Here is a 19,322-nt window from a genome sequence, read left to right as displayed (position 1 = left end):
GCTCTATAGTTATAGTCTCTCTATAGTAACTCAGCTCTATAGTTAGTCTCTCTATAGTTATAGTCTCTCTATAGTAACTCAGCTCTATAGTTATAGTCTCTCTATAGTAACTCAGCTCTATAGTTATAGTCTCTCTATAGTAACTCAGCTCTATAGTTATAGTCTCTCTATAGTTATAGTCTCTCTATAGTTGTAGTCTCTCTATAGTTATAGTCTCTCTATAGTTATAATCTCTCTATAGTAACTCAGCTCTATAGTTAGTCTCTCTATAGTAACTCAGCTCTATAGTTATAGTCTCTCTATAGTAACTCAGCTCTATAGTTATAGTCTCTCTATAGTAAACCAGCTCTATAGTTATAGTCTCTCTATAGTAACTCAGCTCTATAGTTATAGTCTCTCTATAGTTATAGTCTCTCTATAGTAACTCAGCTCTATAGTTATAGTCTCTCTATAGTTATAGTCTCTCTATAGTTATAGTCTCTCTATAGTAACCCTATAGCATATAGTTATTGTCTATAGTAACTCTTCCTCCCCTCTCCAGCTCATCCAGATTATCATTCTGTGGTCGAGGACCCAGTAAAGGCTTCTTCTCAGGTAAAGACCCTGAACCAGGTAAAGACTCCATCTCAGGAGCAGACTTCCTCCCTGAACCAGGAGCAGACTTCCTCCCTGAACCAGGAGCAGACTTCCTCCCTGAACCAAGAGCAGACTTCCTCCCTGAACCAGGAGAAGACTTCCTCCCTGAACCAGGAGCAGACTTCCTCCCTGGACCAGGTAAAGACTCCATCTCCATCTCAGGAGCAGACTTCCTCCCTGAACCAGGAGCAGACTTCCTCCCTGAACCAGGTAAAGACTCCATCTCCATCTCAGGAGCAGACTTCCTCCCTGAACCAGGAGCAGATTTCCTCCCTGAACCAGGTAAAGACTCCATCTCCATCTCAGGAGCAGACTTCCTCCCTGAACCAGGTAAAGACTCCATCTCCATCTCAGGAGCAGACTTCCTCCCTGAACCAGGTAAAGACTCCATCTCCATCTCAGGAGCAGACTTCCTCCCTGAACCAGGTAAAGACTCCATCCCTTCAATCCTCTCAGACTCTATTAAAGATAGAAAGGAACAACATCAGAATAAACTGACCAGACAGAGAGAGAGAGAAAGATAGATATAATAACCTGACCAGTAATTGTAGGAAACATTAGAATCATAAAGACTGCGATTACTTTGGGAAGGATTCTGTGTTTCCCGTTGACCTCCTGGAGAGGTGGAGAGGGATTGGATGGTCTCTTTAGCTTTCCCTGAGGACAAGAACAGATAGTCAGAACACACATGTTGGTGAGTAAACCTTAACATGACAATGCAGACAGAGACACGTGAACAAAGACAGAGAGACACACGACTTACTCAGTTCTTCTTTGAGTCCATCTGGTGTAAAAATTAAATAAAGATAGTGATAATTAAATAATCATTGAATGATGAGATGTATACACTACATGACCAAAAGTATGTGGACACCTGCTATTATCTAACAGTAGGTAGATACACTACATGACCAAAAGTATGTGGACACCTGCTATTATCTAACAGTAGGTAGATACACTACATGACCAAAAGTATGTGGACACCTGCTATTATCTAACAGTAGGTAGATACACTACATGACCAAAAGTATGTGGACACCTGCTATTATCTAACAGTAGGTAGATACACTACATGACCAAAAGTATGTGGACACCTGCTATTATCTAACAGTAGGTAGATACACTACATGACCAAAAGTATGTGGACACCTGCTATTATCTAACAGTAGGTAGATACACTACATGACCAAAAGTATGTGGACACCTGCTATTATCTAACAGTAGGTAGATACACTACATGACCAAAAGTATGTGGACACCTGCTATTATCTAACAGTAGGTAGATACACTACATGACCAAAAGTATGTGGACACCTGCTATTATCTAACAGTAGGTAGATACACTACATGACCAAAAGTATGTGGACACCTGCTATTATCTAACAGTAGGTAGATACACTACATGACCAAAAGTATGTGGACACCTGCTATTATCTAACAGTAGGTAGATACACTACATGACCAAAAGTATGTGGACACCTGCTATTATCTAACAGTAGGTAGATACACTACATGACCAAAAGTATGTGGACACCTGCTATTATCTAACAGTAGGTAGATACACTACATGACCAAAAGTATGTGGACACCTGCTATTATCTAACAGTAGGTAGATACACTACATGACCAAAAGTATGTGGACAGCTTCTCATTCCAAAATCAGCCTCCACTCTTCTGGGAGGGCTTTCCACTAGATGTTGGAACATTGCTGTGGGGACTTGCTTCCATTCAGCCACAAGAGCATTAGTGAGAGCTAGCTAGCTCTCTCTCTCTCTCTCTCTCTCTCTCTCTCTCTCTCTCTCTCTCTCTCTCTCTCTCTCTCTCTCTCTCTCTCTCTCTCTCTCTCTCTCTCTCTCTCTCCAGTATAGAGACAAATTTGAGTCGCAATTCAACGGCTCAGACATGAGGTATGTGGCAGGGTCTACGGTCAATCACGGATTACAAAAAGAAAGCCGGCCGGCGTCCCAGACAAATTAAAACAACATCTTTGCTCGTTTTGAGAACAATACAGTGCCACTGACACGGCCCGCTACCAAAACATGCGGACTCTCCTTCACCGCGGCCAATGTGAGTCAAACATTTCAACGTGTTAACCCTCGCAAGGCTGCAGGCCCAGACGGCATCCCCAGCCGCGCCCTCAGAGCATGCGCAGAGAGGGCCACCATTGTTCCTGTTCCCAAGAAAGCTAAGGTAACTGAGCTAAATTACTATCGCCGCGTAGCACTTCATCATGAAGTGCTTTGAGAGACTAGTCAAGGATTGTATCACCTAGACCTACAATTTGCTTCCAACTCAATCTTCAAGTTTGCAGACGACACTACAGTGGTAGGCTTGATTACCAACAACGACGAGACGGCCTACAGGGAGAAGATGAGGGCACTTGGAGTGTGGTGTCAGGAAAATAACCTCACACTCAACGTCAACAAAACAAAGGAGGTGATCGTGGACTTCAGGTAACAGCAGAGGGTGCACCCCGCTATCCACATCGACGGGACAGTAGTGGAGAAGGTGGAAAGTTAAACTACCTGTCCCAGACCTGCTGGTTTCAACTCTCTAGAGACAGCAGGAGCGGTAGAGATACTCTGAATGATCGGCTATGAAAAGCCATGAAAAGCCAGCTGACCTGTTGCACCCTCGACAACCACTGTGATTATTATTATTTGACCCTGCTGGTCATCTATGAACATTTGAGCATCTTGGCCATGTTCTGTTATAATCTCCATCCAGTACAGCCAGAAGAGGACTGGTCACCCCTCAGAGCCTGGTTCCTCTCTACCCAGTATAGCCAGAAGAGGACTGATCACCCCTCAGAGCCTGGTTCCTCTGGTCTACCCAATACAGCCAGTAGAGGACTGGTCACCCCTCAGAGCCTGGTTCCTCTGGTCTACCCAGTACAGCCAGTAGAGGACTGGTCACCCCTCAGAGCCTGGTTCCTCTGGTCTACCCAGTCCAGCCAGTAGAGGACTGGCCACCCCTCATAGCCTGGTTCCTCTCTAGGTTTTATCATAGGTTCCTGCCTTTCTAGGGAGTTTTTCCTAGCCACCGTGCTTCTACATCTGCATTGCTTGCTGTTTGGGGTTTTAGATTGATCGATTGATGCTGGGCGATTAGGCCTGAGGTCAGGGCTCAGTTCTTCCATACCGATCTCGTGTTCCAATTCATCCCAAAGGTGTTCGATGGGGTGCAGGCCAGTCAAGTTCTTGATCAGTTGGCACTATATACACTGCTCAAAAAAATTAAGACATCCTAGATCTGAATGAATGAAATATTCTTATTAAATACTTTTTTCTTTACATAGTTGAAAGTGCTGACAACAAAATCACACAAAAATTATCAATGGAAATCAAATTTATCAACCCATGGAGGTCTGGATTTGGAGTCACACTCAAAATTAAAGTGGAAAACCACACTACAAGCTGATCCAACTTTGATGTAATGTCCTTAAAACAAGTCAAAATGAGGCTCAGTAGTGTGTGTGGCCTCCACGTGCCTGTGTGACCTCCCTACAATGCCTGGGCATGCTCCTGATGAGGTAGTGGATGGTCTCCTGAGGGATCTCCTCCCAGACCTGGACTAAAGCATCCGCCAACTCCTGGACAGTCTGTGGTGCAACTGTTGGTGGATGGAGCGAGACATGATGTCTCAGATGTGCTCAATTGGATTCAGGTCTGGGGAACGGGCGGGCCAGTCCATAGCATCAATGCCTTCCTCTTGCAGGAACTGCTGACACACTCCAACCACATGAGGTCTAGCATTGTCTTGCATTAGGAGGAACCCAGGGCCAACCGCACCAGCATATGGTCTCACAAGGGGTCTGATGATCTCATCTCGGTACCTAATGGCAGTCAGGCTACCTCTGGCGAGCACATGGAGGCCTGTGCGGCCCCCCAAAGAAATGCCACCCCACACCATGACTGACCCAACGCCAAACCGGTCATGCTGGAGGATGTTGCAGGCAGCAGAACGTTCTCCACGGCGTCTCCAGACTCTGTCACGTCTGTCACGTGCTCAGTGTGATCCTGCTTTCATCTGTGAAGAGCACAGGGCGCCAGTGGCGAATTTGCAAATCTTGGTGTTCTCTGGCAAATGCCAAACGTCCTGCACGGTGTTGGGCTGTAAGCACAACCCCCACCTGTGGACGTCGGGCCCTCATACCACCCTCATGGAGTCTGTTTCTGACCGTTTGAGCAGACACATGCACATGTGGCCTGCTGGAGGTCATTTTGCAGGGCTCTGGCAGTGCTCCTCCTGCTCCTCCTTGCACAAAGGTGGAAGTAGCGGTCCTGCTGCTGGGTTGTTGCCCTCCTACGGCCTCCTCCACGTCTCCTGATGTACTGGCCTGTCTCCTGGTAGCGCCTCCATGCTCTGGACACTACGCTGACAGACACAGCAAACCTTCTTGCCACAGCTCGCATTGATGTGCCATCCTGGATGAGCTGCACTACCTGAGCCAATTGTGTGGGTTGAAGACTCCGTCTCATCCTACCACTAGAGTGAAAGCACCGCCAGCATTCAAAAGTGACCAAAACATCAGCCAGGAAGCATAGGAACTGAGAAGTGGTCTGTGGTCCCCACCTGCAGAACCACTCCTTTATTGGGGGTGTCTTGCTAATTGCCTATAATTTCCACCTGTTGTCTATTCCATTTGCACAACAGCATGTGAAATGTATTATCAATCAGTGTTGCTTCCTAAGTGGACAGTTTGATTTCACAGAAGTGTGATTGACTTGGAGTTACATTGTGTTGTTTAAGTGTTCCCTTTATTTTTTTGAGCAGTGTGTATAGTGTAGTTAACCAGTGTTGTTAACCAGTTTAATATATCGTGTAGTTAATCAGTGTAATATATAGTGTAGTTAATCAGTGTAATATATAGTGTAATATATAGTGTAGTTAATCAGTGTAATATATAGTGTAGTTAACCAGTGTAATATATAGTGTAGTTAATCAGTGTAATATATAGTGTAGTTAATCAGTGTAATATATAGTGTAGTTAACCCGTGTAATATATAGTGTAGTTAACCAGTGTAATATATAGTGTAGTTAATCAGTGTAATATATAGTGTAGTTAATCAGTGTAATATATAGTGTAATATATAGTGTAGTTAACCAGTGTAATATATAGTGTAGTTAATCAGTGTAATATATAGTGTAATATATAGTGTAGTTAATCCGTGTAATATATAGTGTAGTTAATCAGTGTAATATATAGTGTAGTTAACCAGTGTAATATATAGTGTAGTTAATCAGTGTAATATATAGTGTAGTTAATCAGTGTAATATATAGTGCAGTTATTATATAGTGTCGTTAACCAGTGTAATATATAGTGTAGTTAATATATAGTGTAGTTAATATATAGTGTAGTTAACCAGTGTAATATATAGTGTAGTTAATATATAGTGTAGTTAATATATAGTGTAGTTAACCAGTGTAATATATACTGTAGTTAATATATAGTGTAGTTAACCATTGTAATATATAGTGTAGTTAATCAGTGTAATATATAGTGTAGTTAACCAGTGTAATATATAGTGCAGTTATTATATAGTGTAGTTAACCAGTGTAATATATACTGTAGTTAATATATAGTGTAGTTAACCATTGTAATTTATAGTGTAGTTAATCAGTGTAATGTATAGTGTAGTTAATCAGTGTAATATATAGTGTAGTTAATCAGTGTAATATATAGTGTAGTTAATCAGTGTAATATATAGTGTAGTTAATCAGTGTAATATATAGTGTAGTTAATCAGTGTAATATATAGTGTAGTTAATCAGTGTAATATATAGTGTAGTTAATCAGTGTAATATATAGTGTAGTAAATCAGTGTAATATATAGTGTAGTTAACCAGTGTAATATATAGTGTAGTTAACCAGTGTAATATATAGTGTAGTTAATATATAGTGTAGTTAACCAGTGTAATATATAGTGTAGTTAATATATAGTGTAGTTAATATATAGTGTAGTTAATCAGTGTAATATATAGTGTAGTTAACCAGTGTAATATATAGTGTAGTTAATCAGTGTAATATATAGTGTAGTTAACCAGTGTAATATATAGTGTAGTTAATCAGTGTAATATATAGTGTAGTTAGTCAGTGTAATATATAGTGTAGTTAATCAGTGTAATATATAGTGCAGTTATTATATAGTGTCGTTAACCAGTGTAATATATAGTGTAGTTAATATATAGTGTAGTTAACCAGTGTAATATATAGTGTAGTTAATATATAGTGTAGTTAATATATAGTGTAGTTAACCAGTGTAATATATACTGTAGTTAATATATAGTGTAGTTAACCATTGTAATATATAGTGTAGTTAATCAGTGTAATATATAGTGTAGTTAACCAGTGTAATATATAGTGCAGTTATTATATAGTGTAGTTAACCAGTGTAATATATAGTGTAATTTATAGTGTAGTTAATCAGTGTAATGTATAGTGTAGTTAATCAGTGTAATATATAGTGTAGTTAATCAGTGTAATATATAGTGTAGTTAATCAGTGTAATATATAGTGTAGTTAATCAGTGTAATATATAGTGTAGTTAATCAGTGTAATATATAGTGTAGTTAATCAGTGTAATATATAGTGTAGTTAATCAGTGTAATATATAGTGTAGTTAACCAGTGTAACATATAGTGTAATATATAGTGTAGTTAATCAGTGTAATATATAGTGTAGTTAACCAGTGTAATATATAGTGTAGTTAATCAGTGTAATATATAGTGTAGTTAACCAGTGTAATATATAGTGTAGTTAATATATAGTGTAGTTAACCAGTGTAATATATAGTGTAGTTAATATATAGTGTAGTTAATATATAGTGTAGTTAATCAGTGTAATATATAGTGTAGTTAACCAGTGTAATATATAGTGTAGTTAATCAGTGTAATATATAGTGTAGTTAACCAGTGTAATATATAGTGTAGTTAATCAGTGTAATATATAGTGTAGTTAGTCAGTGTAATATATAGTGTAGTTAATATATAGTATAGTTAATCAGTGTAATATATATAGTCTAGTTAATCAGTGTATATGTTTTTTAAGGAAAGTGTCTTCACTTAAATCAATGAATCAGTTGTGCAACTCACCCCTCTCTATTCTGACCTCTCTTAAGGCATCATCTGTAGACGGAGAAGATAAAAACATCAGATCTGTATTATGGGTACTAGAACATGAAGTTGGAGAAAGACACACAACTCACCCCTCTGTTTTCTAACCTTCTCTGTAGACAAAAGAGAGAGAAGATAAAAACATCAGATGTGTGTTTCCACTTAAATCAATGAAATACATGCAGTTGTGCAACTCACCCCTCTCTCTTGTGAACTTGTCTGTAGACAGAAGATAAAACATGATGCATTATGGGTACTAGAACATGAAGACAGACTACATCCTCTCTATTCTGACCTCCTCTGTAGACAGTAGATAAAACATGATGTATTATGGGTACTAGAACATGAAGACAGACTACATCCTCTCGATTCTGACCTCCTCTGTAGACAGTAGATAAAACATGATGTATTATGGGTACTAGAACATGAAGACAGACTACATCCTCTCTATTCTGACCTCCTCTGTAGACAGTAGATAAAACATGATGTATTATGGGTACTAGAACATGAAGACAAACGACATCCTCTCTCTTGTGACCTTGTCTGTAGACAGAAGATAAAACATGATGCATTATGGGTACTAGAACATGAAGACAGACTACATCCTCTCTATTCTGACCTCCTCTGTAGACAGTAGATAAAACATGATGTATTATGGGTAATAGAACATGAAGACAGACTACATCCTCTCTATTCTGACCTCCTCTGTAGACAGTAGATAAAACATGATGTATTATGGGTACTAGAACATGAAGACAGACTACATCCTCTCTATTCTGACCTCCTCTGTAGACAGTAGATAAAACATGATGTATTATGGGTACTAGAACATGAAGACAGACTACATCCTCTCGATTCTGACCTCCTCTGTAGACAGTAGATAAAACATGATGTATTATGGGTACTAGAACATGAAGACAGACTACATCCTCTCTATTCTGACCTCCTCTGTAGACAGTAGATAAAACATGATGTATTATGGGTACTAGAACATGAAGACAGACGACATCCTCTCTATTCTGACCTCCTCTGTAGACAGTAGATACAACATGATGTATTATGGGTACTAGAACATGAAGACAGACTACATCCTCTCTATTCTGACCTCCTCTGTAGACAGTAGATAAAACATGATGCATTATGGGTACTAGAACATGAAGACAGACTACATCCTCTCTATTCTGACCTCCTCTGTAGACAGTATATAAAACATGATGTATTATGGGTACTAGAACATGAAGACAGACTACATCCTCTCTATTCTGACCTCCTCTGTAGACAGTAGATAAAACATGATGTATTATGGGTAATAGAACATGAAGACAGACTACATCCTCTCTATTCTGACCTCCTCTGTAGACAGTAGATAAAACATGATGTATTATGGGTACTAGAACATGAAGACAGACTACATCCTCTCTATTCTGACCTCCTCTGTAGACAGTAGATAAAACATGATGTATTATGGGTACTAGAACATGAAGACAGACTACATCCTCTCGATTCTGACCTCCTCTGTAGACAGTAGATAAAACATGATGTATTATGGGTACTAGAACATGAAGACAGACTACATCCTCTCTATTCTGACCTCCTCTGTAGACAGTAGATAAAACATGATGTATTATGGGTACTAGAACATGAAGACAGACGACATCCTCTCTATTCTGACCTCCTCTGTAGACAGTAGATACAACATGATGTATTATGGGTACTAGAACATGAAGACAGACTACATCCTCTCTATTCTGACCTCCTCTGTAGACAGTAGATAAAACATGATGCATTATGGGTACTAGAACATGAAGACAGACTACATCCTCTCTATTCTGACCTCCTCTGTAGACAGTATATAAAACATGATGTATTATGGGTACTAGAACATGAAGACAGACTACATCCTCTCTATTCTGACCTCCTCTGTAGACAGTAGATAAAACATGATGTATTATGGGTACTAGAACATGAAGACAGACTACATCCTCTCTATTCTGACCTCCTCTGTAGACAGTAGATAAAACATGATGTATTATGGGTAATTCCTTTGATGATGTTGATCATGTGGATAACACTACTTACTTACTGTTTTTGTAGTAAACACAGAGACACTTACCCAGCAGTACACACAGGTTTTTATTAAGTCGACCTGGGGGGAGGGGAACATATTCACTCATCTTGCCACCAAAACAGACAGACAGGAACACAGAAAGATACATAGACAGACAGACAGACAGACAGGAATACAGACAGGAACATAGACAGACAGGAACATAGACAGACAGGAACACAGGAACACAGACAGACAGACAGACAGACAGACAGACAGACAGACAGACAGACAGACAGACAGACAGACAGACAGACAGACAGACAGACAGACAGACAGGAACATAGACAGACAGGAACATAGAAAGACAGACAGGAACATAGATAGAGAGACAGACAGACAGGAACATAGACAGACAGGGACATAGACAGACAGACAGGCACACAGACAGACAGACAGACAGGGACTTTGGGAGAATGATGTACATATATGGAGGAACATAAATACTGTAACACAAGAGAGAGATATACTTATAAAGTGCATTTGCCATTCTGGTAAAATGCATTGTCTATTGTATAGGACAGGAAGCCAGAGTAAGGCCATGAGAGTATGGGACAGCTGGAAACACTAAAACTGTAGACACATAGTCTGCTGATCCGAGATAAAAGACACACATACAAAGGAACACATGGAGTTAATTACAGGGTCAAAGCATATAGGATAGAGGGACGTATATTATCTTTAGGTCAAGGGTCTTGTCACCATTATAATTTAACGGAAAGCAGATGTGGATGTTATCGAGCTGAACAAGCAGGATGCACAAATTGGGTTATAATGGTGGCAGATGGACTGAGGGAAGTGACGTCATTTGCGTGTGGGATGGACTCATGTTGTATGTGTATAAATCAGAGCCAGAAACTCTGAAAAAGTGTGTGTGTTCCGCGGACCACTCCGGCTTGCGATACCTTTTTATTAAAAGCCTATTGATTTCACAAAGTTCTTGAAAGCGTCGTATTTGAACCGATTTTCCACGACACTGTCCAGTCAGGTTTTTATTGAGTTCATCTAGGGGGGAGAAATATATTCACTCAACTTGTCAAAAATAAATATAGACAGACAGACAGGAACATAGACAGACAGACAGACAGGAACACAGACAGACAGGAACACAGACAGACAGGAACATAGACAGACAGGAACATAGAAAGACAGACAGAAACATAGACAGAGAGACAGGAACATAGACAGACTGACAGACAGACAGGGACATAGACAGACAGACAGACAGGAACATAGACAGACAGACAGGAACATAGACAGACAGACAGGAACATAGACAGACAGGAACATAGACAGACAGGAACATAGACAGACTGACAGACAGACAGGGACATAGACAGACAGGAACATAGACAGGGACATAGACAGGGACATAGACAGACAGACAGACAGACAGACAGACAGACAGACAGACAGACAGACAGACAGACAGACAGACAGGAACACAGACAGACAGACAGACAGACAGACAGACAGACAGACAGACAGACAGGAACATAGACAGACAGACAGGAACATAGACAGACAGACAGGAACATAGACAGACAGGAACATAGACAGACAGACAGGGACATAGACAGACAGGAACATAGACAGGAACATAGACAGGGACATAGACAGGGACATAGACAGACAGACAGACAGACAGACAGACAGACAGACAGACAGGAACATAGACAGACAGACAGACAGACAGACAGACAGACAGACAGACAGACAGACAGACAGACAGACAGACAGACAGACAGACAGACAGACAGGAACATAGACAGACAGGAACACAGACAGGAACACAGACAGACAGACAGGAACATAGACAGACAGACAGGAACACAGACAGGCAGACAGACAGACAGGAACATAGACAGGCAGACAGGAACATAGACAGACATGAACACAGACAGACTGGAACATAGACAGACAGGAACATAGACAGAGAGACAGGAACATAGACAGAAATAGACTGACAGGGACAAAGACAGACAGACAGGAACATAGACAGACAGACAGGAACACAGACAGACAGGAACACAGAGAGACATACAGGAACAGACAGACAGGAACACGGAGAGAGACAGACGGGTACATAGACAGACAGACAGGAACACAGACACACACTTACAAAGGTCAAGGAATTCCGTCTCATTTGAATCTGGTCCTAAAAAACAGAACAGAACCATCATGTTATTATCAGACCCTGCTGGTACCTCAGAGCCTGATTCCTCTCTACCCAGTACAGCCAGTAGAGGACTGGTCACCCCTCAGAGCCTGGTTCCTCAGGTCTACCCAGTACAGCCAGTAGAGGACTGGTCACCCCTCAGAGCCTGGTTCCTCAGGTCTACCCAGTACAGCCAGTAGAGGACTGGTCACCCCTCAGAGCCTGGTTCCTCTGGTCTACCCAGTACAGCCAGTAGAGGACTGGTTACCCCTCAGAGCCTGGTTCCTCTGGTCTACCCAGTACAGCCAGTAGAGGACTGGTCACCCCTCAGAGCCTGGTTCCTCTGGTCTACCCAGTACAGCCAGTAGAGGACTGGTCACCCCTCAGAGCCTGGTTCCTCTCTACCCAGTACAGCCAGTAGAGGACTGGCCACCCCTCAGAGCCTGGTTCCTCTGGTCTACCCAGTATAGCCAGTAGAGGACTGGCCAACCCTCAGAGCCTGGTTCCTCTCTACCCAGTACAGCCAGTAGAGGACTGGTCACCCCTCAGGGCCTGGTTCCTCTGGTCTACCCAGTACAGACAGTAGAGGACTGAGGTAGAGAGGTTCTTACCCAGGTGATAGACAAGATAAGGTTTATATTCCAGTGATATATAACCAGAGGTAGAGAGGTTCTTACCCATGTGATAGACTAGATAAGGTTTATATTCCAGTGATATATAACCAGAGGTAGAGAGGTTCTTACCCAGGTGATAGACTAGATAAGGTTTATATTCCAGTGATATATAACCAGAGGTAGAGAGGTTCTTACCCAGGTGATAGACTAGATAAGGTTTATATTCCAGTGATATATAACCAGAGGTAGAGAGGTTCTTACCCAGGTGATAGACTAGATAAGGTTTATATTCCAGTGATATGTAACCAGAGGTAGAGAGGTTCTTACCCAGGTGATAGACTAGATAAGGTTCATATTCCAGTGATATATAACCAGAGGTAGAGAGGTTCTTACCCAGGTGATAGACTAGATAAGGTTTATATTCCAGTGATATATAACCAGAGGTAGAGAGGTTCTTACCCAGGTGATAGACTAGATAAGGTTTATATTCCAGTGATATGTAACCAGAGGTAGAGAGGTTCTTACCCAGGTGATAGACTAGATAAGGTTTATATTCCAGTGATATGTAACCAGAGGTAGAGAGGTTCTTACCCAGGTGATAGACTAGATAAGGTTTATATTCCAGTGATATGTAACCAGAGGTAGAGAGGTTCTTACCCAGGTGATAGACTAGATAAGGTTTATATTCCAGTGATATGTAACCAGAGGTAGAGAGGTTCTTACCCAGGTGATAGACTAGATAAGGTTTATATTCCAGTGATATGTAACCAGAGGTAGAGAGGTTCTTACCCAGGTGATAGACTAGATAAGGTTGATATTCCAGTGATATGTAACCAGAGGTAGAGAGGTTCTTACCCATGTGATAGACTAGATAAGGTTTATATTCCAGTGATATGTAACCAGAGGTAGATAGGTTCTTACCCAGGTGATAGACTAGATAAGGTTTATATTCCAGTGATATATAACCAGAGGTAGAGAGGTTCTTACCCAGGTGATAGACTAGATAAGGTTTATATTCCAGTGATATATAACCAGAGGTAGATAGGTTCTTACCCAGGTGATAGACTAGATAAGGTTTATATTCCAGTGATATGTAACCAGAGGTAGAGAGGTTCTTACCCATTTGATAGACTAGATAAGGTTTATATTCCAGTGATATGTAACCAGAGGTAGAGAGGTTCTTACCCAGGTGATAGACTAGATAAGGTTTATATTCCAGTGATATATAACCAGAGGTAGAGAGGTTCTTACCCAGGTGATAGACTAGATAAGGTTTATATTCCAGTGATATGTAACCAGAGGTAGAGAGGTTCTTACCCAGGTGATAGACTAGATAAGGTTTATATTCCAGTGATATGTAACCAGAGGTAGAGAGGTTCTTACCCAGGTGATAGACTAGATAAGGTTTATATTCCAGTGATATGTAACCAGAGGTAGAGAGGTTCTTACCCAGGTGATAGACTAGATAAGGTTTATATTCCAGTGATATGTAACCAGAGGTAGAGAGGTTCTTACCCAGGTGATAGACTAGATAAGGTTGATATTCCAGTGATATGTAACCAGAGGTAGAGAGGTTCTTACCCATGTGATAGACTAGATAAGGTTTATATTCCAGTGATATGTAACCAGAGGTAGAGAGGTTCTTACCCAGGTGATAGACTAGATAAGGTTTATATTCCAGTGATATATAACCAGAGGTAGAGAGGTTCTTACCCAGGTGATAGACTAGATAAGGTTTATATTCCAGTGATATATAACCAGAGGTAGATAGGTTCTTACCCAGGTGATAGACTAGATAAGGTTTATATTCCAGTGATATGTAACCAGAGGTAGAGAGGTTCTTACCCATTTGATAGACTAGATAAGGTTTATATTCCAGTGATATGTAACCAGAGGTAGAGAGGTTCTTACCCAGGTGATAGACTAGATAAGGTTTATATTCCAGTGATATATAACCAGAGGTAGAGAGGTTCTTACCCAGGTGATAGACTAGATAAGGTTTATATTCCAGTGATATGTAACCAGAGGTAGAGAGGTTCTTACCCAGGTGATAGACTAGATAAGGTTTATATTCCAGTGATATGTAACCAAAGGTAGAGAGATTCTTACCCAGGTCTTTGACAATGTCAGGTTCCAGATCCAGTAGAATCCTGTAAAAGTCTGATTTCACCCTTCTTGTGTCTTCTGCTTCTTCTAGGGCCTTGTACAACTGTCTCATCTGGTCCTGTCTGGTCATCTGGTTGATCCTGGTGTTACAGTACAACTCATAGAACAGCTCATACATGATGGGCATCACCTTGGTAACCCTCTGAATGACTTGATCCTTATGGTCGTCCACAAATATGGCACCTGAAAAGAGATGTAGAGTTATATACTGTAGAACAAGAGGACATTACTAGTCAGGTTAGATGTAGAGTTATATACTGTAGAACAAGAGGACATTACTAGTCAGGTTAGATGTAGAGGACATTACTAGTCAGGTTAGATGTAGAGGACATTACTAGTCAGGTTAGATGTAGAGTTATATACTGTAGAACAAGACGACATTACTAGTCAGGTTAGATGTAGAGTTATATACTGTAGAACTAGAGGACATTACTAGTCAGGTTAGATGTAGAGTTATATACTGTAGAACAAGAGGACATTACTAGTCAGGTTAGATGTAGAGGACATTACTAGTCAGGTTAGATGTAGAGGACATTACTAGTCAGGTTAGATGTAGAGAACATTACTAGTCAGGTTAGATGTAGAGTTATATACTGTAGAACAAGAGGACATTACTAGTCAGGTTAGATGTAGAGGACATTACTAGTCAGGTTAGATGTAGAGGACATTTCTAGTCAGGTTAGATGTAGAGTTATATACTGTAGAACAAGAGGACATTACTAGTCAGGTTAGATGTAGAGGACATTACTAGTCAGGTTAGATGTAGAGTTATATACTGTAGAACAAGAGGACATTACTAGTCAGGTTAGATGTAGAGGACATTACTAGTCAGGTTAGATGTAGAGGACATTACTAGTCAGGTTAGCTGTAGAGTTATATACTGTAGAACTAGAGGACATTACTAGTCAGGTTAGATGTAGAGGACATTACTAGTCAGGTTAGATGTAGAGTTATATACTGTAGAACAAGAGGACATTACTAGTCAGGTTAGATGTAGAGTTATATACTGTAGAACAAGAGGACATTACTAGTCAGGTTAGATGTAGAGGACATTACTAGTCAGGTTAGATGTAGAGGACATTACTAGTCAGGTTAGATGTAGAGGACATTACTAGTCAGGTTAGCTGTAGAGTTATATACTGTAGAACAAGAGGACATTACTAGTCAGGTTAGATGTAGAGGACATTACTAGTCAGGTTAGATGTAGAGTATTATACTGTAGAACAAGAGGACATTACTAGTCAGGTTAGATGTAGAGTTATATACTGTAGAACAAGAGGACATTACTAGTCAGGTTAGATGTAGAGTTATATACTGTAGAACTAGAGGACATTACTAGTCAGGTTAGATGTAGAGGACATTACTAGTCAGGTTAGATGTAGAGGACATTACTAGTCAGGTTAGATGTCGAGTTATATACTGTAGAACAAGAGGACATTACTAGTCAGGTTAGATGTAGAGGACATTACTAGTCAGGTTAGATGTAGAGGACATTACTAGTCAGGTTAGATGTAGAGTTATATACTGTAGAACAAGAGGACATTACTAGTCAGGTTAGATGTAGAGTTATATACTGTAGAACAAGAGGACATTACTAGTCAGGTTAGATGTAGAGTTATATACTGTAGAACAAGAGGACATTACTAGTCAGGTTAGATGTAGAGTTATATACTGTAGAACAAGAGGACATTACTAGTCAGGTTAGATGTAGAGAACATTACTAGTCAGGTTAGATGTAGAGTTATATACTGTAGAACAAGAGGACATTACTAGTCATGTTAATGCGAATCACAGGGATTTGGGACATGTCTGTTCATCCCTAACCCATACCTGTTCATCCCTAACCCATACCTGTTCACCCCTAACCCATACCTGTTCATCCCTCCCTAACCCACACCTTTTCATCCCTCCCTAACCCATACCTGTTCACCCCTAACCCATACCTGTTCATCCCTCCCTAACCCATACCTGTTCACCCCTAACCCATACCTGTTCATCCCTCCCTAACCCATACCTGTTCACTAACAGCTTACAGACAGTAGGCAATTAAGGTCACAGTTATGAAAACTTAGGACACTAAAGAGACCTTTCTACTGACTCTGAAAAACACTAAAATAAAGATGCCCGGGGTCCCTGCTCATCTGCGTGAACGTGCCTTAGACATGTTGCAAGAAGGCATGAGGACTGCAGATTTGGCCAGGGCAATAAATTGCAATGTCCGTACTGTGAGACGCCTAAGACAGCACTACAGGGATACAGGACGGACAGCTGATTGTCCTCGCAGTGGCAGACCACGTGTAACAACACCAGCACAGGATCGGTACATCCAAACATCACACCTGTGGGACAGGTACAGGATGGCAACAACAACTGCCCGAGTTACACCAGGAACGCACAATCCCTCCATCAGTGCTCAGACTGTCCGCAATAGACAGAGAGGCTGGACTGAGGGCTTGTAGGCCTGTAGGCAGGTCCTTACCAGACATCACCTGCAACAATGTCGCCTATGAGCACAAACCCACCAACGCTGGACCAGACAGGACTGGCAAAAAGTGCTCTTCACTGACAAGTCATGGTTTTGTCTCAACAGGGGTGATGGACTGAGCTTGTTGTCATTGCAGGCAATCTCAACGCTGTGCGTTACAGGGAAGACATCCTCCTCCCTCGTGGTACCCTTCCTGCAGGCTCATCCTGACATGACCCTCCAGCATGACAATGCCCTCAGCCATACTGCTCGTTCTGTGTGTGATTTCCAGCAAGACGGGAATGTCAGTGTTCTGCCATGGCCAGCGGAGAGCCCGGATCTCAATCTCAATCTCAATCCCATTGAGCACGTCTGGGACCTGTTGGATCGGAGGGGGAGGGCTAGGGCCATTCCCCCCAGAAATGTCCGGGAACTTGCGGGTGCCTTGGTGAAGAGTGGGGTAACATCTCACAGCAAGAACTGGTACAGTCCATGAGGAGGAGATGCACTGCAGTACAAACTTCTTGCGACTAGGGGGCGATATTTTAATTTTTGGATGAAAAACGTTCCCGTTTTAAACAAGATATTTTGTCAAGAAAAGATGCTCGACTATGCATATAATTGACAGCTTTGGAAAGAAAACTGCAAAGATATTGTCTGTGAGTGCAACAGAACTGATGTTACAGGCGAAACCCAGATAAAAATCCAACCAGGAAGTACCGCCTCATGCCAATGACTCCTTATATGGCTGTGAATGAGCTACGAATAAGCTAACGTTTTTCACGTATTCCCCAAGGTGTCTACAGCATTGTGACGTCTTTTTACGCATTTCCATTGAAGAATAGCCGTAAGGGACCATAGATAGCAAGTGGTCACATGGTGTCTCTCGCAGAAAATCTTGCGTAAAATACTGAGGTAGCCATTTTTCCAATCGCTTCTTATGAGAAACCAATTGCCTCGACGGATATATTATCGACTACATATGTTAAAAACACCTTGAGGATGGATCCTAAACAACGTTTGCCGTGTTTCTGTCGATATTATGCGTTGTAGGTTGTAGTGGTAGCATTTTCCGGTCGATTTCTCAGCCAAGCATGATGAACAAACGGGAGCTATTTCGCCTACAAAACTAATATTTTTGGAAAAAAGGAACATTTTCTATCTAGCTGGGAGTCTCCTGAGTGAAAGCATCCGAAGTTCTTCAAAGGTCAATGATTTAATTTGGTTGCTTTTCTTATTTTCGTGAAAATGTTGCCTGCTGCCAGCAGAGCCTAGCATAGCATTATGCCATGATAAACTTACACAAATGCTTGTCTAGCGTTGGCTGTAACGCATATTTTGAAAACCTGAGATGGCAGTGTTGTTAAAAAAAGGCTAAGCTTGTGTTTGAATATATTTATTATTTATTTTGCGATTTTCATGAAACGTTTCTGTCCGCTCCGTTATGCTAATTCGTTTGATTTTGAACGCACCTTTGTTCAGGGACACATTATTCTGTTAGCCACATGTCTGTGGAACTTGTTCAGTTTATGTCTCAGTTGTTGAATCTTGTTATGTTCATACAAATATTTACATATGTTAAGATTTTGCTGAGATATATATATATATATAAGGTATACAGTCAGTAGAGGACTGGCCACCCCTAAGAGCCTGGCTCCTCTGGTCTACCCAGTAGAGCCAGTAGAGGACTGGTCAGCCCTCAGAGCCTGGTTCCTCTGGTCTACCCAGTACAGCCAGTAGAGGACTGGTCAGCCCTCAGAGCCTGGTTCCTCTGGTCTACCCAGTACAGCCAGTAGAGGACTGGTCACCCCTCAGAGCCTGGTTCCTCTGGTCTACCCAGTACAGCCAGTAGAGGACTGGTCAGCCCTCAGAGCCTGGTTCCTCTGGTCTACCCAGTACAGCCAGTAGAGGACCACCCCTCAGAGCCTGGTTCCTATCTACCCAGTACAGTCAGTAGAGGGCTGGTCACCCCTCAGAGCCTAGTTCCTCTGGTCTACCCAGTACAGCCAGTAGAGGACTGGTCACCCCTCAGAGCCTGGTTCCTCTGGTCTACCCAGTACA

The 19,322-nt window shown here is 41.4% G+C and overlaps 1 protein-coding gene across 1 annotated transcript; it reads right to left on the bottom strand.

Annotated features, from left to right (window-relative positions):
* Positions 1 to 416: 416 nt before the first annotated feature.
* LOC118965951 (endo-1,4-beta-xylanase B-like) lies at positions 417 to 15,067 on the bottom strand. Its single transcript, XM_036987027.1, has 9 exons — positions 14,741 to 15,067; positions 11,982 to 12,017; positions 9,866 to 9,898; positions 8,276 to 8,295; positions 7,845 to 7,866; positions 7,732 to 7,764; positions 1,400 to 1,420; positions 1,219 to 1,293; positions 417 to 1,095 (listed from the first exon to the last, which is right to left on the bottom strand). The coding sequence occupies exons 1-9, from the start codon at positions 14,922 to 14,924 to the stop codon at positions 494 to 496; spliced, it is 1,026 nt and encodes a 341-aa protein (XP_036842922.1). The 5' UTR covers positions 14,925 to 15,067; the 3' UTR covers positions 417 to 493.
* Positions 15,068 to 19,322: the final 4,255 nt, after the last annotated feature.

The sequence above is a fragment of the Oncorhynchus mykiss genome, chromosome 9 (genome assembly GCF_013265735.2).
Source record: "Oncorhynchus mykiss isolate Arlee chromosome 9, USDA_OmykA_1.1, whole genome shotgun sequence".
Taxonomy (NCBI): domain Eukaryota; kingdom Metazoa; phylum Chordata; class Actinopteri; order Salmoniformes; family Salmonidae; genus Oncorhynchus; species Oncorhynchus mykiss.
This window is presented reverse-complemented; position numbering and strand designations above follow the sequence as displayed.